We start from the raw sequence: 24,013 nt of genomic DNA, 5'->3' as shown, positions 1-24,013 counted from the left end.
ACTAATGGCTCACGGGAGGATAATTGGGAAGGTTGCCTTCTGCGAAGCGGGTGAGCGAGCAGAATATCGGCTTGACCAAACCAGTGCAGGAGCTGCAGGGTTTTGCTTGGATGGAACTTTACTTTTTGTGGAAATCTTCTCAGGCTGTTGGTCAAGGTGTTTCCATGGCAACTGAAGGAATTCCGTTTTGGTGATGGGTCACAGCAGGGAGCGGTGGGCTCATGGCAGGCAGTGGGTGGGTGCTCTGGGGTGAGCAGAGAGGGATGGGGTTCCTCATCTGTAGCACTCAACTGCCCTATGTAGATTTTAAATCAAAAAGCAGCTCATCCGTGGGTGTCACATCTGTGCCAATGAGGTATGAGATGTACTGTTGGTATAAGGCATAGCTATAGCTGTAGTAGACAGAAGAAAGCTAATTTCCTTTCTTTCTTGAGGAGATCAATATTCCACAGCAGGGAAAGATTTTTGTTCCCGGCTATAGTTTTATAAACAACATCCCATTACACCTATTATCATAACAACCCTTTTTATCTCCTCTGTCAATATTTGTCTCTATCATGCAATACATTTCTTTAAAAAGAGAAATCCATCATTGTGGCAAAAGGAAAAAAAATCACACCAGCAGCCCACCTGGTGACTTGTACTTGAATCTTGAGGCCCCGAATGTTTTTAAGTACTCTTGTCTAAAACCAGCAGGTTGTGTATTAATTATGGATTGGAAATGGCCAAGGAGTTTAGTTCTTCCCGCAGCTCTTGGCTGTGGCCCAGACGATGTGCTGCAGTGATGGGTATGCATGGCATGGGGATCCTGTGGGATCCAGCAGCCCCACTCAGTGATAAGGCAGCACACTCATGAAGGGCTCTTGATGCATTAAATCTGTTGAAATTATAATAGAATTTGTGATGGGAAAGGTGCTTCCGAAGCACACGGTGCATCAGGGAACAAGTGTAGGCTTTGCACAGGGCTGGCGTCTCTCATGCCTTACTCTTGGAAGTTTGGCACCAGGAAGCAGTGCAGGAGTGCTGTTACTGGAAGCTTTACTCCATTGTTTCCATAGCGCTGCTAAGGCTAACCAGCACTTTGCTCTGACACACTACTGGTTTCAGTTCTGTCAAATATGTACTGGCATAAAAATATTGGGTATCAGTTTAAGGGAGAATGTGTTATTGTTCATCAAAATAGCAATTATTTTAACCATTTCTGCTAAGAAAAATGCATGGGGCATTTCAGATGTATATAATTTCCATTCTAATTCATCTTGAGCTCTATGGCAAAAGTATGTGGTGTATTTTTATTTCACTTCGACATTGCGCACACACACTTCTGTGCTGCAGACTGCGTTGATAACTGAGCCTGCAAAATTGCATATAATGTGTGTAACACCCAGTAATTATAGATCTTAAATTGTGTGACAGGTGTCAGGAATAGAAATGTTACTACTTCCTCGCTTAAATATGCAGAGGACAGCATACCCAGAGCAGAGTGAATACCTTTAGCTGGCTGAGCTCTGTGCTGATGTCATTTGACATAGAATAGTCTCAGGATTGGAACTGTTACCATGAACTGCTTTGGTGTAAACCAGTATGTCATTATTCAGTAGAATGATAAAGAAAATACAGAGTAAGTTACCTGTATGTTATTTTTGTTTGCTTGTGGGTGAGGGAGGTACCTTGGTGGACTTAAAACATGAAACCTGCAGCCATCCAGGTCCTTTCCTGTTGGTCTGATGAGTGTCATGAGCATAAATGGGGAAGGATAGGGATAAAATAGGATGGGGTGGGATAGAGTAGAGCAGCGTAGAATGGAATAGAATAGCGCTAAGAGTTGCTGCTGCACTGTGCCATGTAACCTGGCAGCATGTGTCCAGGCACAGCAGGAGGAGGGAGGAGGAAAATCAAATGTGAATGGGGAAAATGTCTTCAAAACAGCTCCCACCCGTTGGTGCACAACCCGTCAGATGCAGCATATAGGCAAATCATGTCATTTTTGAAAGGTTAACACCTTGGCAGAGCTAATTGCTGTTCTTCCTCTACAATTGCAGTGTAATTTCTAATTTTTGACTTCGCTTCTTATCCTTCAATTAAATAGATATTAATAAAACAAATATTTATGCCAGGAGAGCATAATAGCATAAACACTTAAGGAAAGTGAAGCAAACAAAACGTAATAGCATCAATATTTAATGACTGTGAAGTAAATAGAAGGAAAAAACCCAGGCAGATGAAGGAATCCTCCTCAAAAACCTGGTTAAGAAAGCACTGTGTCAGAAAACCTGGAAGTTAATCATTAATCACTGAGTTGAGGGATGTTTGTGTATTTAACTTTTCCTTCCCATGTTGGGGATCTTTGACCCCACTTTCTGCCTTTCCATCAGTCTTTATTTTATCCTTCCTATGTACAGAATGGGTTCTGAAACTTCTGCCTTATCCCTAGGAACTGTTCCATATTTGTGTGTGGTTATATTATCATCCTGCATCAAGTGCAAAAATGTGCTTCTGTTACCAAATTCCCTTGGTTGGAAATATCCACTGACACAGCTGGCACACAGGGCGGAGGTTAGCAGGTTGGATCAGGAGGGTGCTGTGTGGACGACAGCTGAAACATGGGAGTACAGAACAAGTTCAGTTGAGCTGGTGCTCCCATGGGACGGAGTGTAGCTCCAAGAGCTGTGCAGTGAATAACAGCTATGTGTATAGTTCTGTAGCAGTGGGATAGGCGTGATTTTATGACAGTATCACAGGTTCTGTCCTTAAAGGTGTGATGGCATTATTTCCAGTTTGCCCTCAGGCACTGGGAAGACAAGGCTGTATGAAGAAGACTCGTGTCTGTGTGTGACTGTAGCAATCAGGACTTCATCTGCTGGGTGGAATTCAGCGTTTGTGCCTTGCGTGTGTTGCAGAGCAGCTTTCCTTCTCCTCTCAGCCTTTGCTGCTTTTTAATGCTCCAGGTGGGTCACTGCTTGGGCCAGACAGAGGTGGGTTTGTGCAGTCCTATGGTGAAGTTGCATATGGGACATACAAAGAATCTTCTTAATGTTACAGGAAAGAAAATGTTTGTGCATTTTTTTCTTTGCAGTCTCTTGGGGATATGAAACTTCTTCATCAGACTTATAAGGCTTATTTGTTTTATTTCATGAATTGTCTGAGGCTAGAATGCAACACCCTGTCCTTTCTTGCACTGGCATTTGAACTCCGTGCTATGTGAGGAAACATGGGAGAGGCTACAGCATCTGAAGTCTGTGCACATGCACACGAAAATACATGTATGTGTATACATCCACATGGACATGTGTATCATACGTGCCTTTCAGGAGAAGCAGTCTCATTCGGAGCCACACGGATCTGTGCAGGCTCAGTCCAGAGCCCAGAGTGTGCCACGCTGCCCTTCCTCCCCCACCGCAGTGCCCGCTGCCTCGTGCCCTCCTCAGTACATCCATATGCATCCTTGCCCTCTAGTGTCTACAAGCTGTATGTCACCCTTGATTATTCTGAGTGAATATTTCTTTCTTTCTTTCTTTCTTTTTTTTTTTTAAGTGAGAAGAATCAGCAGTTCTGGGTTATTTCATTATTCACTATTTCCTGTTTCCTGAAGGTTTCAGATGAGAGACGTTCTACACAATGAACAATTTCTGAGAAGTTCTTTCTATTTATTCCTCAATTACCCTGAGTTTTGCTTCCTCAGTCTGTCAGGTTTCACTCAGTCTGTTGGTTTCTGTGACTCCCAGCAAACAGTGCTGATGAGTGACTCTGTGCACAGTGCCTCCAGGGAAGCGTGCTTGGAACAGGTCTCTGGAGGCAGGTGATGCTGATGACATCTAAACCCTCTCCATACATAGGAAAAACTTGCTTTATAAAACACACTAATTAAAGGGGAAAGGGAAACACAAGTGGAGGAGGGCAAGGTTCAATTGGTCTTAGAGAGTTACAGTAATGCCTCTGAAAGAGTTGAGATACCCCCTTGTTTGCTTGTCAACTCTGTATGCTTGATTGCTGAGCTAGAGAGGCTGATGTGTCTGTAGCAGAGGAGGTAAAAGTGGTGGAGTGGGATGAATGTGGATGGAGGTAACTACAAGCTGCACGGAGAGAAAGTGGGGTTTTTGCCAACTTGGGTCTAGCTTTACACTGAGCAACTGCTTTCATGGTAAGAAATCTAGAGCATTCCTGAATAATGGAAGGCTAAGGGTAAGAAGGGTCCTTGTACTGCCTGTGGTGTGCTCCCTGTGTGAACCACGGAGCCTACGCCCATGTGTATGGCTGCTGCACACTGCATTGCTCCTCTCTGCTTTGGGTACCCTCGTGGCTTTGCCAGTGTAGTGGACATCATTCATCTTCTCACCCTTAACAAGACAGCGTAATACATCAGGTGTATTAAAGCGGTGGGTACAGAGCTGTGTGAGCCAAATGCCCCATACACACACATTTCCTTGTCATTCATGTGTTCCTCCTTCTCCTTGTGAATCCTATAGATATATATATTTGCTGTAGTTTTGAATCATGTTTTCTTGAAGGCACATCACCATTTGCTTACTTAATCAGCAGACACTGTCTTCCAGTGTTCACACAAGAGATGAAACTGAGAAGTATTTTTAGGACAGGGAAAGCTTCTGCAGTAGCGATTAGCATGTTGGGACCAACGTCACCAAATAAGTGGGCAAGCAGACGTAGGTAAGACCAATGCACTTGTAGGAAATGTATTCTGTGACGTGTACAGCCATTCCTTGAGTGCAGTCACTACAAGTGATGCATGCAGTGTATGCTACAAGAGTAGCAGCCACTGGCTCAGGTGTGATCCCCTCAAAACAGGGTGTGTTGGTCTGTATAACATTCATGTAACTTCCTCTATTCTCTACAGCCAATCCTGTTGTCTTTTCCTTCCTTGTAGCTCCTTTTAGTCTCTCCACATCAATAATGCATTAAGCTTTATTTATGGCTGAGGTCCACTTCTCCAGCTTTTGGTGATGCTGACTGCTTGTCCCCACAGTGGTGGGCACCTGGAGGCAGCCTGGAAGCACCAAACAGAAGGTATGAAAAGGCCCAAAGTACCCCTGCTTTTTCACAAAGCCCTGCTGCCTGGCTTTTGACATCCAGTAATCTCTGACCATTCTCCAGCCCTCTTTTCTGGCAGCAGGGAAAGGCACATGCTGTATAATTTATCTGTTCTGAGGCCACATGTGAGAGAGCAGATACAGGATTATAGCAGCAGAAAAGTTAGTGCAAGCCTCTCTTATCTTACTATTTAATATAGTAGGAGGTGGTCATTTTTATAAGTTAAAAAGCAATAGATTGAGATATACATTCAGCACAGATTAAGTTAATTTCTTCCTTGAAGGGGCTCATTGAAATGTATGTGATGCTCACTGTTGTGTGAGATGCTGTTCAGAACATTCAACAACACAATAAAAGCTTGTGGTGTGGAGAAAGAGCTGCAGTCCTTTGCTGGATCTAATAACTCTTTGGCTGGGACAAAAGCCTGTGATAAGACCCAACAGAGCCCAGTGCTTACAAGTTATTTCAGTAGGGTGGAAGGAAAGACATTTGGCAACTGCAGTCAGGGTGATCCATGTTACTGTACACACCAAAACCTTCCTGGCATCTCATATGGGACAACTGTGAGAAAAGAAGAAGACAACACCAAATGGAGTAATTCTTGCAGAGCCCCTGGCAAGGTGGGGCAGGGTCTGTGTGCAGCTCAGGTCAGGGCTGTGAGGATGGCCTCAGGAGCAGCCATTATCTTGCCAGGAATGCTTCATCCAGGGGACAATAGTTGGCATTACATAGAAAATTGTCCCAAGCCAATCACATGGCAGAAAACACAATTATTGCCTAACAGACCATAAACAAAAGGCTGATTCATGTACCATGGCCTAATTACCGTACTTTAGGACTAATTGCAAGATGTGGATAACCAGCCCCAAGTGTCAGGCAATCCTCATTTATAACCCCTTTGGGTACTGCTGGCCATGCAGGGCTCTGGGACATGCTGCTGGGGCCTGATTTGCTGACCCTTCCCATGATAATACATTGCAAATCATCTGTTACCAGCCTCACTGAGCTTCATAGTAGTCAGCTAAATGTCAAGATCTACCCCTTCCAAGACCTCAGAGCTAGGAAGGAACATGCCTGGTCTCTGTCCTTGCCCAAGGAATAGACAGTGTCAGTGTGGGGCTGGGTCAGGGCTGTAAGTAACAGCCAGGGCCTGCCGAATGCCATGGGATGGAGCAGATGACACTTAGTGATGGATGGAATAAGAAGATTAGGTTAACTAAAGATTTTCATAGCAGCTAATGGGTTCAGAAAAATAGCTAAAGCTACTCAAATACATTTTGCACAGACCATTAGGCTGCCAAGAAAACCCATTTGCTCGCTGAATAGCATCAATAGTCCACATGTTATTCACATTGTATAAGTTCTATGAGATGAATTACATATAAAACTAATTGCACTTCTGAAGAAGTAACTGGCACAAGAAGTCACATTTTGGTAAGTTATTTCAATAAGGTACATCTCTTGTGTTTGTAAATGAAAGACAACAGACAAATACATTCTGTACTAAATGAAATAGTCTTTATAAAGAGCTCACCTCTACTAAAAGCAGCTTGCCTCTTCTCTGCAATGCACTTACAAGGCACTGTCCTTAGAGTAGCTTTCTGCTTTGCATCCCAGTGGCAGGCTGGTAAGCTCCTGCTGAAGCTCGGGGACTATGACAAGGGAAGGCTCTTCTGTTTGCTTTCCATACTTTCTCCTGTTTGGTTTTATTCTATTAATAGGAATTAGCTGGTAAGCTTCCTCGAGATCCTCCTATCTTGAAATTTCATGAACAGAACAAAAAAGTTAACACTGAGTCACTTATCTATGGGCAAAACGCGTGTTTATGCTTTTCCATATGGTACTACAGTGCATAAATTCATCCCTTGCTAAGCACTGCCCACATGTACCCTAAAGGGTTTATTTTTTCCACTTTGACTAACACATTTTCGACAGCTTGAGTCAACCTGTAAAAAACATTTAAAGGAAGTCACAGCCTCAATAAAACATGCTTAGATGAAGACCTTTAAATTATTGCTGGTTAATTTGAGGCAAACTGCTGTTTACTGCTAGCCAGAGAAGTTTTAGGACAATGCTGACTGCCTGGAGCTGCTCACAGCCTGCCTGGTGCTTAGGCTGGGCACACTGTAGGATGTTACAGGCTGTAGGACACTGGTTATAGGATGCTGCTGACTGTAGGATGCTCCCAGCTGTAGGAGCATCTTGATGTCACGTTGCTCCTCCTGGTGACTCTGTGAACTTACAGGGAGTAGCATAGATGTTTCAGAGGTACCAGAAGGGGTAGGTCTGCCCTCCACAGAAAGATACAGGCTGTGTTCCTGTCCTGGGTCAGCACTTTGGCTTGCACTGAGGCATGTCCAAGCTGTCTGTACCATATCCTTTGGCCGGATATCTGAGGCTGCATAACTATATTGGGTACCAAAGGGTTGAAGGGTGGGGGGGGGGCGGATAGGGTCCTGATTTGCCATAGGGACATGATTAAGGTCCCCTTAGCAGTGAAAACCAGTGTTGACCATGATGTCTGCAGGCCACATACCTATCACTGGGGGGGGACTACTGATCCCTCAGCCTCCGTAATCTCCCCCAAGGTGCAAGTAGGTCATACCACTTTGGTCCTACTTGTACCTTCCCAGGCCATTCTATTTTACAGGTACCAGATTCCATGTTTTCAGGAGCAGAAGATTATTTTCACTGCCAATTTGGGGGACTTACTCAGTTACTGGTGCCTGTAATTTGGTCTGCAGCATCTTCAGGGCACTGGGTCTGCCATCTCTAGGGCTTTCATTCAAGTCCTGCAGGGTTTCATAAAGTCTCTTTGTCCGCCCCCACAGGGACTGAGAGTCTGTCTTCAGGGCAGCCTTAAGAATACCATTAGAGCATTCATTAAGGGGCCTTCTGTGGTTCTTCTTTCAATGGTGATAAGGACAGAGTACTCTGGCTGAGACAGGCAACCCATGGTGCCACTGTCTGTGCTTGGGCCATCCTGTCTTAGGAAAGTGGGTCAGATCTTTCACCCTCCCCTGAACTGGTAAGGTGGTCTTAACTATGACTTCAGATGTTTGAGTTATTGGCTCCACCACTTGTAACATGGAGTAGGCAGCCAATACCTGTTTTTTCATTGATTGCTTTTGGGATACCCATATGGGTCCTGATAGAGGAGTCTGTGGTACAGGTCTCCTGGTTTTAGTTACAGGGAGGACCTCAGCCCCTTCCAACATCTGGATATTGTGCCTATTCTAAAGGTGCTCCAGATCAGCTGCCAATTTAACAGCTTGATGGATGATGGCCTCTGAGGCCACTAAAGGGTTTGGTATGGACACCAGTGTGCCATACTGGTGGGGAGAGGCTTGCTGTAGTGTGAGATCCCTCATTCCTGCCAAGAACTTAGGTCAGGACTCTCTAATGCATCATCATAAACAGCCTCCTTCATCCCTAGTTCTGATACGATTTTGAAGTCCTTCATTTGAGAGGTCCATAAGCCAGTATTTATCAGTACTTAACTGTTGTTTGGCCATGTAACTCTACACACTGCCATTATCCACTGAATTAGATAATGGTTCTCATCATTATGTATTACCATTGCCTCTGAGGGCTGGATGCATGGTAATGGATGCAAGTTTGGAAATTTCAGGCCTATTAATTACCACACTTTCAGCCCCCACATCCCATAATCTCAAATGTCAGGCTGGTATGCTCTCTCAGGGTCTTTGTTTGAATTGTTGCAACAAATCCATAAGTTCAGTAGCTGCATATGGGACACCATTACATGCAGTGTGGTGTGGGCACTAGGCCACCCTTTGGGTGCCAACCCTCCTGGTCTACCCTGGATTTTCTTGGTCTTTTCAGTTATTACTCACCTTAATTCTAGAGGATCTGAGGTTCCCAGATAATCTAGTTGGATTTTAGTCTGCTTGGCCTTCTTTTTGTTCTTGAATTCAACCAGGATCCAAGGATCCTGCTCATCCAAGTCTTCTTCCTTTTTTAATGATATGGGTTTTAATTTCAGAGAAGTTCCATTTGAAGGAGAGGCAGTTTGCCCTGTCAAAGATGTAATTTTATTTTCCATTTGTCTAATATGGCCTTTTAAAAGCTCGTTTTCATCTTTTAATTCTTCCTCAGATGAATGATATGGGTTAATAGTAGCAGCAGCTGTGCCACAGCAGATCCTGCTACTACTCTTTCTTCAGTTATCAAAAGATTTTGTCCTAATTTATTTGAAAAGTCAGCCATTTATGAAGGGGTTTTAATAATGGGACCATTATCCCTTACAGGCTCCCATTCGTAACTAATTCATGCAGAACTTATCCATAAGGAACCCAGGAACCCTAGAGTTTCCCCCAGGAAATTGGGGGAAGAAGAGTTCCTCTTCAGGTGTATTAGTGGTCCCACTGACCATCCAATACACCTTTTGATAATCCATCCTAAAAAAAAACTGGCTGAGCTCATCAAGTGTAATGTTATAATGTGATGGAAAGTACAGCAATAATAGCAGAGTAGCAAAGTCTTTGGTTGCAGCGAGGACAAACCCAAATGCAGCAGCTCCAGAAATGAAGAAAAAGAATTCTTACCTTTAAAAGGCTTCAGATAGGCAGGGATCTTCCTCAAAATATCTTTGCCTCCACCACCAGTGGAGGTCTGGCAAGAAGGTGGTGGAGGTCTGGTAAAAGAGGTCTGGCAAGGGGTGGATCCTGGCCCCACCCCTTCCATCACTTAGGTACATTGCATGCACCTGAGTTCTCCTGTGCTGGCCCTGCCTACCATCAGGTGCTCCATCAGTGGTACAAGCTGTGACTTAGAACTTCTGCTGCAGATGCTCCTGGCCGTAGGATGCTCACTGAGTGTCTGATGTCCAAGGAGCAGCTCAGTTTTTTGATCTTGATACTTACAGATCTGAAAGTTTTAAGAAAAACATGGGCTAATGCCATTGTTTAATGTCAAAAAGTCACAGAAATATAGTTTTCTTTTTTGGTAAGTCCCTGAGATTAAGGAAGATTTTCAGCCTTTGGAGTGGTAAAAGAACCGGCAAGGAATAAAAGCAGCCTGCTTAGCAGCAGCCTTGGTGTGTTTCTGCCAGCAGGGACTGAGCCTGGGTCGTTGGGGCTGAAGCCCTGAGCACCTGCCCAAATTAAAACCTAGAACCTGACAGTGTGGTTACAGAAACCCAATCAGTCCCCACCACCCGTGGCAGTGGGGCCTCCCACCACTGGCTTCTCCATCAATGTGCTCAGCACTGTGCCCTCCCGCTCCCCAAATTCCCACATGAAAGTCCCAACAGAGGCCCAAAATAAATGGTCCGTACTGAGTAAAAATCCTGTTGGCTGTAAGTAAACATTTACCATTTTAGCTTTAAATAATGCTAGGTTAAGATCACAACCATTAATATTTGCTCTATGATTTTTCTGTCTGCAAAATGAGTAAAATGAGTATGCAGGCAAGAATCGGGCCTGAACTTGTTTTTATGAAACAGCTGTGTCCCTCAGCTGCAGGCTGGCTGTGCTCCTGTCATCACCAGGCCCTGGGTCTGCCTGGACACCCCAGCACAGCACTGCCTGGCCAGCAGCAGCCAAAGGGCACGAGATGCTCTCCTTTTGCTTCTTTTGTGGTTGTAACATCCCTTACCTACACAGCCAGGGCTCAGATGCACCTTGTAATTCATGCACTTTTATCTTATCCCCTATTTTTGTGCAGTTTGCCTGAGGCAGTGCCCTCGGCTGCAGTGCTGTAGATCCCAGGGTCAGACACAGCACTGCCAAGCTGCCCTGTGATGCAGAGCTACCAGCCAGGGAGAGGGACAGCTGGGGTTCTGCAGGTTGAGCAGTACGGCTTGCTGCCACCCACTGCCCTGGGATCCAACCCTGTTTGTTAGGGCAACACTCCATCACATGAAAGCCTTGGCTTAAAAACCATTCTCCTCCTCTCACTGAATAAAGCTCTGTTCAAGATTCAACCAAAAAATGTGAGACGTTGGGCATGAGCATCCTGGACTCAGCCCCCCTGGGTGCCTGCCTTGGTGTGCACACCCTGATCGGCCCAGTCTGGAAATGAGAATGGATATGTGTTCAGAAATACCCATCAGAACAGTGTCTTTGTGAGAAATGTCAAGCACATGCTTCATATCCTTGTGAAAAAATGGCTACTTTTCTATTTCATTCTATTACTTCATAATACTCAGAGCCATCCAAATGTGACGTATGCAGGCAGTAGCATACACAGTTTACCATCCTTTTCTGCCATCATCTGCTCACTGACATCCAACCGCCCCTCACTGCACCGCTTGTAATTCTTCAGACCAAAAAACATGGGTGTTTTTTACTTGCATCACACCCACGTGGTAGGTTTAAAATTGCTTGCAGGAACCTGCACTTGTAGGTGTGCAACAGAGAGCAGAGGAACGGCTCAGGATGCTGCTGCCCAATCCCTTCTTTACCACCCCGCACACCTCCGTCAGGGCACTCCAAACCCAAATGTGCCTCTTGGGAGCGGCGCTAGGCTGGGCAGCACTGCTGTGGGGATCCTGGCATGCAGAGCAGCAGGGAGGCAGTGCCGCTCCCCCCGCCCTCACTCGGCATTAATTGTATTAATTGCATATCCAGCACAAAGAGCAATTATCAAAACATTCTGCTAAGCATCTTATCCAATAGACTGTTTACTGGAAAACACTCAACTGTATCAAAGCCTTTACAGAAAGCTCTTAGAAATTAATAAAAACGTTTGATTAGCACTTCTGTGGATGCACAGATTCTGTATATGGCTGTATTATGGTGCGTTTAATTATATATAAAGGCAATTAATGTCACAGATGAAAACTAAGCTCTGACTCAGCCTAAATAATTGTCATTATCCATCACATAGCATGTCCAGAAAGCTTAACTCTGCAATAATATTTATGAACAATAAACATGGCATTAACACACTCATAGAACTGGGGCCAGATTCAGCCTCTGTAATAAATGACATAAAAAGAACAACAACAACAACAACAACAACAACAACAAACAAAAAACCAAACAAAAAAAACCCCAACCCACTCCATTCCCTCCGGAATTTTTTAGTGGGCCTTTTTCCTGGTATGTACATCACAGTATTAGTGAGGAACATTATTCCTGTGTGTGTGTGTGCTCAGGTAAGTACAACCATGTTGCAGCACGGCCGCTCGCATGCACATGCACATGATCCCTTCTTACTCTGCATGCATGTTCCTCCAGCGTCTGTCTGTCTGTACCTGTGCTGCACTATTCTACTGTGTGTCTTGCCATGCCCAATGGCACAAGATCCTGGCTTCTGTGAGGGAAACTCCACCAGCTCTCCCTATCCAAATAAAGTCCTTCTTTCTCATGAAACTGCATGTTGCCATCAGCTGTCATGTGCACGACACCGCCCATGCCAGCAGCAGATGGGGACAGCAAGCCACACCATGTCCATGCGTAGGACTGCTAGAGATGCTCTGAAAACAAAGGTAACGCTGCACCGCTGCAAAGCACAGTCATTTGTAAAATACAGGTCTCAAAGGGAGGTAAGGACTCAGTTTTGGTTTGAAAATGTGCTGTGCAGGTGTAATAGCACAGTGTGACTGCTGGGATGGAAAAGCAGACACTGCAGCTTCACACCTTCACTGTGCCAGAGCCCCAGAGCTCTTCTCTCACCTCTGTGATTCCCTCCAGAGGTTGGATACAGAGAGGGAGAGGTGGCCCAGGAGCCAACTAATGCACTCACATTATTGAACACCAACATTCATGCATAAATGCTTATTTTTCTAAATTGTATTTGTGTGTGTAACACAAATAGTTATCTTTAGATGCAGATTCATGCATACTTACATGGCTATTCATGTTCTTCATTAATAAATGCGGTACAGTAGAGGTGCATGAGGACAGGTCTGCACAAGGAGGTTGTGCTGCAGGGAGCTGAGTCCACAGGGCCTGACTGCACAGCAGGGCTGCAACAGAAGGTGCTGATAGCAGAGAGCAAAGCCAGCATAGCATGTTCTGTGCAGGACTCTGACAAAGGGAAACATGGCAGGCTGTTAAAGCCTCCTTGGTTTACTGGAAAGCTATTCGTGCCAGACAAATCATTTGAGACTGACTCTCTCTTAACCTTGGTTTTGGTTTCTGCTATATCTAATGCAACACGAGCTGGGAGAATGAAGTGAAAAACAGAACCACCTTCAATGCACAGCACCCCAATCCAACAGCATCCATTCCTCTACCTTCTCCCCATCCCATCACTTCAAAAAAAAAAAAAAAAAAAAAAAGGAAGAAACCAACAGACCAACTTTTGTCCATTCAGAAAAAAAGTAGAGAGTCTTACTAGGAGTCTCACTGTCTGATGGCTACACACTTACCACAGCCTTGTGTTTATGGTCTGTGTAGAGAAAACGGATAACACTGCAGAGCTGCTCTGTCTTCATTATTTGTTGGGCTGATAATTCATTTCTTGCTAACAAAGCCTTTACTTGGATGAAACGTCATCTTTTGTCTGCTGTAATTCATGACTGTACCTGTGAATATTAGCACAGCCATGGAAGGCTGAGCAACACCCCCAGCCCCCAGGGCTGCCCATGCAGTTGGTCCAGCTCTGCCACTGAGGTCTTCATCGCTATGCACTGCGGCCGTCCCACAACTGTCAGAGTCTCTTCTGATGCTGATTAACTTCATCAGTATAATTGATCAAGTTGTCTAGAGAAAATGGGAGGCTAAATGCATTGCAAAGCAATCGTCAGATGGCACCCAAAGCAACTTCTGTGCCACAGACAGCACCAGGTGCTGTGCTGCAGTCTGAATGAGCTTCCTCTCACCTCTTGTCGCAATGCTTTCCCTTTCCCATCCCCGGTTCACTCAACAATTGCCTCTAAATTGACTTTGATTACTTGTTGATTTAACTGCATTTCAGTGGCTGTTGGAAAGAATATCCTTGAATGTCGCCAAGAAGACTCAAGAGCTGAAGGGAGCACCCGAGCTGTGAAACACAGACAGGTGAGGTGGGCTCTCTGTGTGACTGAGCATCAGCTTCCAGCACTCAGTCCAGGTCCTGTCACTTAGCACTGTAATTTGGTTTTTCCTTCCTTCCTTCCCTCCCCAGTGTCCTCCCACTCTTCTCCCACACCCCGGTTTCAGCTCATGCCCCAGGGCTGATGTGATGGGTCTGTGCTGCTGGCCCACATGGAGCCCCGAGGGGTTGGGATCTCCAGCGATGTCACGAAATAAACTGTAGTCACAAGGGGGGGAGGGGGAGGGAACAACTGAAAAAATATATTTATTGGAGTAAATAAAAAAAAGTTAACCAAAACCCTTTATTGATACATTCTTGGATAATATCACAAGATCGAGAGAATGGAAAGGAAGGGAGGAGGTCGCGGCAAAGATTGGTTTCACTAAATTGGCACATAAGCAGCAAGATTAACGAAATTACTTATTACAAACAGTATAAAACATACATGCTTTGTAAGTCCTTACCACACTGGTCAGTCATGGTGGGGCATCAACAAAGAAAAACCTCAAGACATGGAAAAGCCATATTCTTCCTTCCAAATATCATAAGATCATTATTGAAATTATTGCAAAATAGTCAGATACCTTAAATAAAATAACAAAATAGAACACAAATACAAATATCAAACATAAATTATTAACATGTACCATAAAATACATTACTGGCATGCATTCCAAATATCAAGACCTGTACTAAAACTCAGCAAAAATCCCATCTGCGTCCTCTGCAGCCATCGACGTGGGGGGGCTCACCTCGCCAGCACAGTTTTTGGTCTTTAAATTCTTTTTTGTTTGTTTGTTTTGTTAAAAAAAATATATGGATTGCGGTGATACAATAGCAATCATACAGGTCATGTACATAGGTCTTTTAGATCCCTAGATTTTTTGTTTGTTTTAATGTGCTAAGTCTCAGAGAATAGGGCCTCAATGAAACTGTGCATTCAAAAAAAACCCAAAAACAAAAACAAAAAAACAAAACAAAAAAAAAAACAGTGACCTTGAAACAACATGGATGGCAATATGCAAAAATCCTCACAAACTGTACAGAAAGTTCAAAAACTTGCAGTCTGGAAGTACATAGAAAGACAGAACAGCCCCTGTGAGTCCTCGCAGTGCTGGGGAGCGCTCCTCCCGTGCCGTGAGCTCGGCAGCTCCATGGCGGAGCAGGGCCAGGCCGCGGCCCCATGCCCACACCTCACCGCCCAGACCTTGCCGGGCACACGGAGTGGCCGTTGGGCAGCAGCTCCCGGCGCGGCCTGGCCTCTGCTCATGGCGGGGCCGGCTGGAGGCCTGTGCCCGCAGCAGGTGGAAGTCCTCTCCGTCCTCGTGCCCGTGGCGGAGCGGGCTAGATAACCAGGTTGTTATAACTGACGTACTTCTTTTTTGCAGCAGGGCCTGAAAGACAAGTGGGAAACAGTCACCGGAGCGGTCAGCAAAGGCCTCTGTGAGAAGGCTTGTTCTATTCCTCCGGTCAGGAACGCGGAGCCAACCAGAGCCACAGCAGCAGCACAGCCTCATTGGTGTGCTCAGTGGTGAGCCCTTCCCTTGGGCTGTGCACCTGCTGAGATGCCTTAACTACATCCCATGTGGGATTTCAGGGCTTTTTCCAACAATGACGACATTCTCTCCAACTTCCTGCATCTCCTGGGCTAGGAGTTGACTTTCTTGTGGGGAAAAAAAAGTGATTCCTGTTCCAGATTTATGACTTCTGGGATTTTTTTTTCAGCATGGGGGTCAAGGCACCAGCTTTCCTAATTATGGCCTTCAAATTAAGTCTGTTTGCAAACATTCATTAGTAAAAGCAGCCAGTACCTATATCGTGAACAATGCTACATGTTTCTGTCAGTAAGTTGCGAGTTTTGCAGCTAAATACTGAGCAAAATACGGTGCAGTACCCTGGCAGCACTGACAGCTCAGGGACTTGGATGGCATGTTCTCCATCAGGCACGTTAATGAACACATCACTGTTTATATGCAGATTCTGTAATGAGGATGTGACTACATTCCCTGAGCTATTGGGGTTTTGTATTGAACTATGTTCAGTGACTGAAGAAAAGGTCTTCCTCCTCTTCTAAAGAACCTACTTTATAGCATTACTGTGAAACCCCATTTATCTGTTCTACCATGCTCTACACAACAGTCGGTGCTGTTTGCTCAGTCAAGGCCTGATCCTGCAAAATGCTGATCTTCAATTCCTATTAACTGCTCTGGGGCGTGAAGGTGTTCAACACATGGGAGGATGAAACTCATTATCCTGCGAGACTAGACAGCAAATATCCAATAAACTATGGTATACTATTAAATGCTGAAGAGAGGTAAAATGCAATTGGAAAAAAAATGTGTAATCAGGAAACGGGTTGCAAAGTAATTACATGTATTATTTTGTGATCTACTTCAGCTTTATCCATTACATGCTCCAATTTCAAATAGCAGCAGAGTTCCTATAATAGAGAAAGAGATTTTGATACTCCCCATGGCTGGTTCATATAACGTCACCCCTCCATCCCTTACAGGGCTTTCACTTTACCATCCAGCAACCCTGAAATTTTGCTTACTGAGTGAGTTTTCTCACAAATTCTACCACAGCCTCTCATCTCTCATTTTCAATGTGACAATGAACCACCAGTGCCAAGTGAACTCAACTAAGAACTATTTTGATAGTGTGTACCCCTGTAACCTCTCTGTGGAAAGGTGAACCCCACCCATCTCTGTCCTAGACAAGAAAATTATTTCTGGAACTGCCCTGTTTCAACAGAAAAATGGACATGATAAAAGTATCATCCATGATTCAGATAATATGATCAATAAAAGCTTCATGGTAATTCTAGGAGAGCGAAGATGATCTTCCCTGATTCTTAAGACTGTTCTGAAGACTGAAGAGATCAGATCTCTCGTTACACAGCTGCTGCATTTCACAGCTGCCCCTGCACTGATGCCGGTAACTCAGAGCCCAGCTGAAGTACGCCTTCCAGACAAGCTCTGATATAGAGACATGAGGAGTGCGATGGTCTGCCTTGATAATGAGTGTCAGCTCTTCATTATCATTGGGCAATTAGCACCAGGTACAGATTTGATTTTTCTCAAAGAAATTAATTTACATGAAGATGAGGAATGCTAATGAAACATCAGCATTACCAGAACTCACCGTGCTTTAATCCGTGATACATGAGCATGCCCTGTTCTTTAAGTGGGAAACAGATACAGATCTCATTCACCATGCTGCTGTTCATGTTAATAGACAATGGCTTTCCAACACTGAAAACAGATTGTCTTCTCACGAGTAACATATACAGGGTAATTAATATACATATAGTTATGTCAACCTCTGCTGGCCACTGACTTAGCTGTGCTGGAGGTGAGCCAGTAGCTGTGCTATGCAGAATGCACAGTGCTGAACCACACCTCCAGTGCAGAGACTCACACACCAACTGCAAGCCCATTTCCTGAGGTCAGAGCTCAGAAATAAGCAAATAAGCCTTGTGAGCAATGTCGGCTGTTAGCTATTCTTAAATACAGGCTACCCTGAAGAAAGGAAACATTCTGGGCACAGATTGACTGCTTATTTGCAACCGAACTTCCTCTTGAAGAATTTGTATCTTGTAATTTCTTTTCAGAAAAGGTGACCTGTTACAAGAGGCTACATGTTCCTGTTGGTGACAGGGGTCTTCTTTCTCTAATTGTGGTAAATAGCAACAATGCTAGCAGGGGAAGAATACAACGCCATCTATACCGACTGGGCAGCTAAACTGGAAACAGTCTCCAGGCTGGGGCCCACACATAGGTAACCACCTCACGTAAGGGTTCACACGCTTGTCAAGCACAGCACAGCACAGCTCAGGGTCCTTCAGCTCCCACTATATTATGTCTTAACTTTGCTTCACTTAAATGAAAATTGTTTGGTCCACATTACACTGGAAACCACTGGAGGCTGTTGCACTTCCAAAAGGATGTGAAGATTTGCTCCAGGGATGCATAGAATGCTGGACGTGCCATGACACATTACTGTGACAGAAGGAAGGGGCAGTTCTACAAACGTTACACTTACCCTCAATATGAAAGTAATCAGAAACTTTCAATGAGCAAGAAGTCAAGAGCAACACTTTCCAATAAGGTCTGAAATAGAACTGACACATGATTTGCTAGCAGCTGGACTGCTGGGAGCAAAAAGAGGCACCTCAGTCACCACAAAGCCCAGGCATTTCATGGCATGGCACTGATTTTAAGGATGAAACTGCATTCAAGATACCAACAAGCGATGCTTGCATAGGAGCTAACATATTAAATTACAATTGTTATGTGTTGGTTGTTGGTATCTTGTATGCAATAGCCTTTCCCGTTCTCCAGGAGCACATCACCACCCTCTTCACATGCAGGCACTCACTTCAGGCTGCCCTCACACCAGCTGCAGCTGAGCAACCCAGTGGGAAGAACATGCTCACACTCACTGCAACTTATGGAAATGAAGACCTGTCTATCTGCACATGGAAAATAAGCACTATTTATTAAAAACACAAGAATTTATCAGAACTCTTCCTTTTTCAGCTACTGTCCAGCCTCCCCAGCAAGTTGGGGGGCAGTGATAGCCTAGACCCGTCCCCTGCCATAAGTGGATAACAGGAATTGAAGTGACGGTATTGCCAGTGCCAACAAAATATTAAAAACAAATACACAGAAGGAAGAATCCTCTTTGGATGTATGTTTCGTCACTTGACTGGTTTTCATTATCTTGAGCACAGGCCACAAAGAAAGAAGCTCCCAGAGCATCCAAAAGCAAGGCAGATCTGTCAATACTTGCTCAGAGTGATATTTAATCACTTTCACTTCAATTTTATGCACATTTGTTAACTCTTCCAAGCTTAAAGAGGAGAGATTTACAGTGCAAAAGATGAATTTTATTACAGCCTACGGGCATCTCAGGCTATTAAAGATATGAAATATTGTCTTAGTACTTCCAACAGTGAGCAAAAGCTGACACTGTGATGGCTACAAGCTTGGATCTGCTCTGATTTCCTTTGCAGTCATCATGGCAGATCATGCTTACTTCTCTTTTTACATTTTCTTAACGCTTGCCTGGAAACCAGTACCACCCATGCCAGGTAAAGCAGCAGCTGGTAATTAGACTCCACTTCTGGCCCATCCAACAGGGAAATGGACACGTGTGGCCCCTTCTGTGGCTCTGTGCTGAAAAGCAGAGCTGCGTACACTGCTGCCTTCAGCCAGGGAATACATGAGCAGGAACTGAGAGCAACAGCCCTGAATACTTGCTGAATACATGCTCAGCCCAAACCTGACAAAACTGAAATGTAATATCTAAATGTACATAAATTGTTACATCATGTTTTCACATCTCTCCCGTTCTGTTCCCTACTATCGTGTTGGCAGTGTATCTATAACAGACATACCTACCGTTCTGTAAAAAACTCCCGTGCTCACTGCCTGTGTTGGTGGGCTGTTTGTCTCTGAACTGCAGCCTGAACTGCCTGACTTTTACACAGATTATTCAGAACCTCATGTTTTAATAATAGAATACGAATATATTAAATTACAGATATAACATGAGTTAAAAGAGTGTTTCTCCATAATTGCTTTACAGCCTTCTCATAAACGACATCGCATTTAGCTGTCACACGTCCTTGTCACTCTCAGCAAGGCAGCAACAATTAGCGGTTCAGCACTGAACACAACCATAAATATCAGTGCTGTTTGAGTCACCAAGAGGTTTGTCAGCAGATCAAGAATTACAACAGGGATTGAGAAGTTGCTAAAGAGATTGTTTCTTTTTCTCAGTCACTAACTTACCCAGTACCTAAAGGCCTGATGGCAGCCTGGTGACAAGTACAAAGGTGACAAGGGCTGATCCTTCCCTGCGTGCTGCCCATCGAGGAGATGATAATCCCATGCCGCATGGCATTGCCACCCCCCAGCCCTCCAGCTCCTGACAGGAGACCACCATCCACCCCATGCTCAGCGCTGCCGTACCTGACAGGCCAGTGAGAAGACAGAGTCCTGCTCGGATAATAAATACCATGGGAATGTGTTCTTTCTGTCTGTGTGACTTTTTCAGCCAGCTGTCCTCCAGGAAAGCTCCCAAAGCATGGTGGAGAAGTGCTTCTGTTAAATATGTGGCAAAACATTACAGTGTGCAAAGCACTCAGCTGAGCATATGAATAACTTTTAGTTCTACTTAAAAGCCTTGCTGAGTTGCAGTATACCTGACAGCAGCACACTAAGAAGAATGCAAGTTTTTATTTATTTTCTAATATATGCACGGTATATATCTATTCTGATGAGCATGGCCTTCCAGGTTCTGCACATTATGCAGAAATCCCAGCAAGGGCTGCTTGGAGAGTAAATGCACTTTGGAAATTAATAGAACAATTATGTAATAGAACTGTATAGATTTATACAGTCATCGTGTATTTCTTAAGCTGCTCTTGTGACATGCTGTGCATTACAGCATGTATTACTAATATACAACTTGTAATCTCCATGAGATGCTGGAAAATCAAAACCAGAATGAAAGTGGGTGGTGTCAATTATATTTTAAGTTTGCCTTTGCTTTTTCTCGTTGGTTTTCATTTTTAAATTCCTTAGTAAGATTTTATCCCCCTGCTTTGCTTTTGGAAATCAGTTTTCTTCCTTCTTTTGGCCAGAAATGGGAGGGATGCCACCGTGAAGTTCTGCAAGCAACCAGGACAAGAACTGCCTGGAGATGCTGCACACCAGGCAGGGCAGCTCTGCCTCTGCAGTGTTACCCAGCAGGATCCACAATCCCTGGAAACTCCTCTTCATCCCCATCTCTTTGGGATAAATGCAAACTTCTACTAAAAAAGATCACTTCAGTTCTATTGGGTATCATTCATTGGTAACACTGCTGATTTCATACAGCCCTCATGTAGCTGCTTCACCCTCTCCTAATTCAAGCTAAGGAACTCTTAGGAAACATGAGCTCAGACATTAATGAAGGATGTGCTGCGTGTGACAGCAGCAGTAAAAATACACGGAGTGGCAGCCAGAGAGAGAGGCCTGGGGCTGGCTGATCCTCCAGAAGAGCAGGAATCTCCGAACAGTGTAATTAGTTCATTAAGTGCCATCAGAGAGGACAGAGGGATGATGGCCCCGGGATGCCGAGGTGAGGGCCCGCGGGCGCTGTCCAGAAGGCAGTGAACCCGGCTTCCCATTTCACTTTCACCAGCTCCAAACCCAAATGTGTTTTTTAAGTGTGACAATCGGTACGTTTTGTGTGAATCGTTATCCAAGGCACAAGACCTTACACTGTCACTGCAAATAGGATCAAATTAAGCAGCCGCAGACACGGAGCACAAAGCTGAGAAGGAGCTGAAATGGCAGAAATGGAAATAGAGCCAAGTTGCTTAGCAACCATCCCCTCTCCCCCTGGATTGTGTGGGCCCTGAGACACCCGCACTGCCAGCAGCTGTTGCTTGTAACGTAAAGGAGCGTTCCCATATTGCCATGTGCCGAGCAGCACCGCACCGTGCTGCACAGGTAACGTCCCAGGCACGGCAGGGCCTGCTGAGTGTGGCCAGAGGGCCCTGCAATGCCACTGCCCTTTGTTTTCCTAAAAGCAGGGCAGCTCACCTGCCTAGGGTGGTCTTCTCCAGAGAAAAGTCACTGGGAATGCAGAACAAGAAGGGCTCTTCATCTGCACCAATTCCTTCTCCAGCACCAAACTGAAACCTTCACTCGCACTGTACTGATGCTCCAGAAACCTCAGCCTGGGCATTCAGGGCCATTTCTGGAGGAACACCCCAAAGTTTGCTATGGGTTATCTGTGGGTGAAAGAGTTCCATTTTGGAGGTCATCAGATTGTTGCAGAAGCTGCGTTTTCTTCATTTACTATGCTAATGAACAGTTTCCTGGATGGATGCAGCTTTGGAGGCATTCATCTCAGACCCTCCTGTAGAGATAACACTAAAATCCACCTGTGTGCTGAAGTGATGTTTGCCTTTGCAGCCTGAGTGGCCAGCAATGAGAGCAGCCCTGGGGAGGTGGTGCTCAGCCGGAGGGCAGCCCTGAGGGGATGCTTTTGCCTGGGCTCTGGTCCTCTCTTTTAAGAATTTAGAGTTCTGTTCAATGCTAATCTCTTCTCAAGTTTTATTCATTTGATTGGAAGTGCTGCAGGGTGCCAGGAGATAATGGTAATAAATAATAAATAATAAAATGCACTAGTGTTGGGAAAAGCTTTAAAGTCTGCCAAAGGTAATTTAAATATTTCCATCAGATGTTCTTTGAAAGATGAGTTTTGCTAACAAACACTTTCTGGTGCCATTATGGTATTTGATTTGGCTTTGCTGAGGCACATTAGGTTGGAAGATGCATGCAAAACAAGGCTGGAAAAATTGCCCTCCTCAGCCCTGCCTGCACACCGCTCTGCAGAGGAGGCAGGGCTGTCTGCAGCAGGTTGGCATGCAGAGGAGGTGTTCCTGCTGCTTCACATAGAAAGTGTTATCTGTGAGACTCCTGCTAGCAGGGAGAGAGAAAACACATTTATGTAGTCAGGAAGATGGAAGTCTTGCCGTTTTCTTTTTCTCATGTATCCATATAAAGCAAACAGCTTGGGAAGGAAAACCAACCCAAACCCACATGCACAAAAACTGTGTAAAAACATGGAATAAAGTTTCTGGAACAAAATTCTTTAAGTTAATTGAGTAGCTGATAGGTGACAATAATAAAACTACTGCTCCTGAAGCCACTCACTGTGTCCTTCAAGATGCTGAAGGATCACAATGTGGGTACCTGCAGACACATCCGCTCCAGGCACCCCACCAACAAGCCAGGGTTGGTCTGAGTGCTTTGAGCAGAACCCAGCTGGGTGAGGAATACAAAAATGAGATCACCGTCTCTTGGGAAGCAAAATGAAGTAGCTTTTTCAAGTATCCCACGGTTGAAATTCACTCACCTGTTGCTGCTAGGAATACATGCAAGCATGGAATTCAGTGCTGAGAGTTCACCTGATGGGATTGGAAGTGGTGAAGAAAATCCTAACGCTGTCTGAAACCATCACAGGTCAGATTGGACAATGTCAATAAATTTTACCTTGTGTAACCACATAGCACAGTACTAAGGAGATGTCACAAGAACCTCAAATGCTTCAAAAACAACCAACACAAAAGCCACCAAACAAGCCTCCCCCACAGTAATTCAGAAGGACAAGGCCAGCTTCAATTCTGGCTCAGCTCCAGCAGGATGCTGGAAGCCAGACGTCCAGCCAGCCTACCCAGCTGCATCACCAATACCACTCCAGTCTTACTTCCAATCTGCAGAATGGTGATAATGTTTATGAGCTCCTATGTCCAAAGGAAATCACAAGGTGAGCACTAATGCCCAGGAATGATGAATAAGTGATTAATGTCAGCAGAGCACAATCAGAAGAATAGCCCAAGCAATCTTGCACTTCAGTGCTGCTTTACATACGTTTGATAAAGTGGATTCACCTGGTTCACCTCTGCTGCTTTCAGAATGCAATTAATAATGAAACAATTACTTCAAATTATTAGAATAATTACACTTATGCATATGCATACAAACGTAATGTACACAGCAGGGTTGGGTAAATGCTGCATGCATATTTCTATATGAAAGGTGTTCACTTTCCTGTTTACACAAATATATTTCACATCTAGATGTGTCGCATTCTGACCAGGCCTACATTTTTCCTTCAAGGCTTTTTTCTTATTAGCCCTTTTAGAAATTGATATTTACCCTGTGTATTATACAGCCCCTAGGCAAACTCAGACTGCATAGCTGGTGGAGTGGATTATATAGCTCCACTTGAAGTGAGCCTTGTGCCCAGGGGACTGGCAAAATATCGTACCGAGTAGTGCCAGGGCCATAAGTAACAATTACAAATATCCACTATAATGGATTCTTTTAACTAGGATTGCTTTGAAGTTCCCAGAAGGATTTAATAGGAAGAAAAGTACGACCTTGCCAGTTCCCCAGAGCACACTGGGATTTGA

General features: G+C 44.7%; 1 protein-coding gene and 1 long non-coding RNA gene across 10 annotated transcripts in view; one reads left to right on the top strand and one right to left on the bottom strand.

Annotated features, from left to right (window-relative positions):
• LOC107054402 overlaps positions 1–22,685 on the top strand; it is a 139,582-nt gene extending 116,897 nt beyond the window's left edge. For 4 of the 9 annotated variants that reach the window (XR_006931379.1, XR_006931380.1, XR_005839437.2 and 1 more), the window contains 2 exons: positions 13,936–14,018; positions 15,423–22,685. This is a non-coding gene — a long non-coding RNA (uncharacterized LOC107054402). Of the gene's footprint in view, positions 1–4,882; positions 5,023–13,935; positions 14,019–14,124; positions 14,993–15,422 lie in introns of those variants that run through there. The other 5 variants (XR_006931376.1, XR_006931375.1, XR_005839436.2 and 2 more) reach the window with 3 other exon arrangements.
• The window catches only part of GRM7 (glutamate metabotropic receptor 7), a 224,070-nt gene continuing 214,368 nt past the window's right edge, over positions 14,312–24,013 (bottom strand). The window contains exon 10 of the mRNA XM_004944718.5: positions 14,312–15,428. Coding sequence (XP_004944775.1) covers positions 15,379–15,428 — 50 coding nt within the window. The 3' untranslated portion in view covers positions 14,312–15,378. The remainder of the gene's footprint in view (positions 15,429–24,013) is intronic.

This window comes from Gallus gallus, chromosome 12, assembly GCF_016699485.2.
Source record: "Gallus gallus isolate bGalGal1 chromosome 12, bGalGal1.mat.broiler.GRCg7b, whole genome shotgun sequence".
NCBI classification, from domain to species: domain Eukaryota; kingdom Metazoa; phylum Chordata; class Aves; order Galliformes; family Phasianidae; genus Gallus; species Gallus gallus.
The sequence above is the reverse complement of the archived record's forward strand: the minus strand, read 5'-3'. Positions and strand labels throughout refer to the sequence as shown.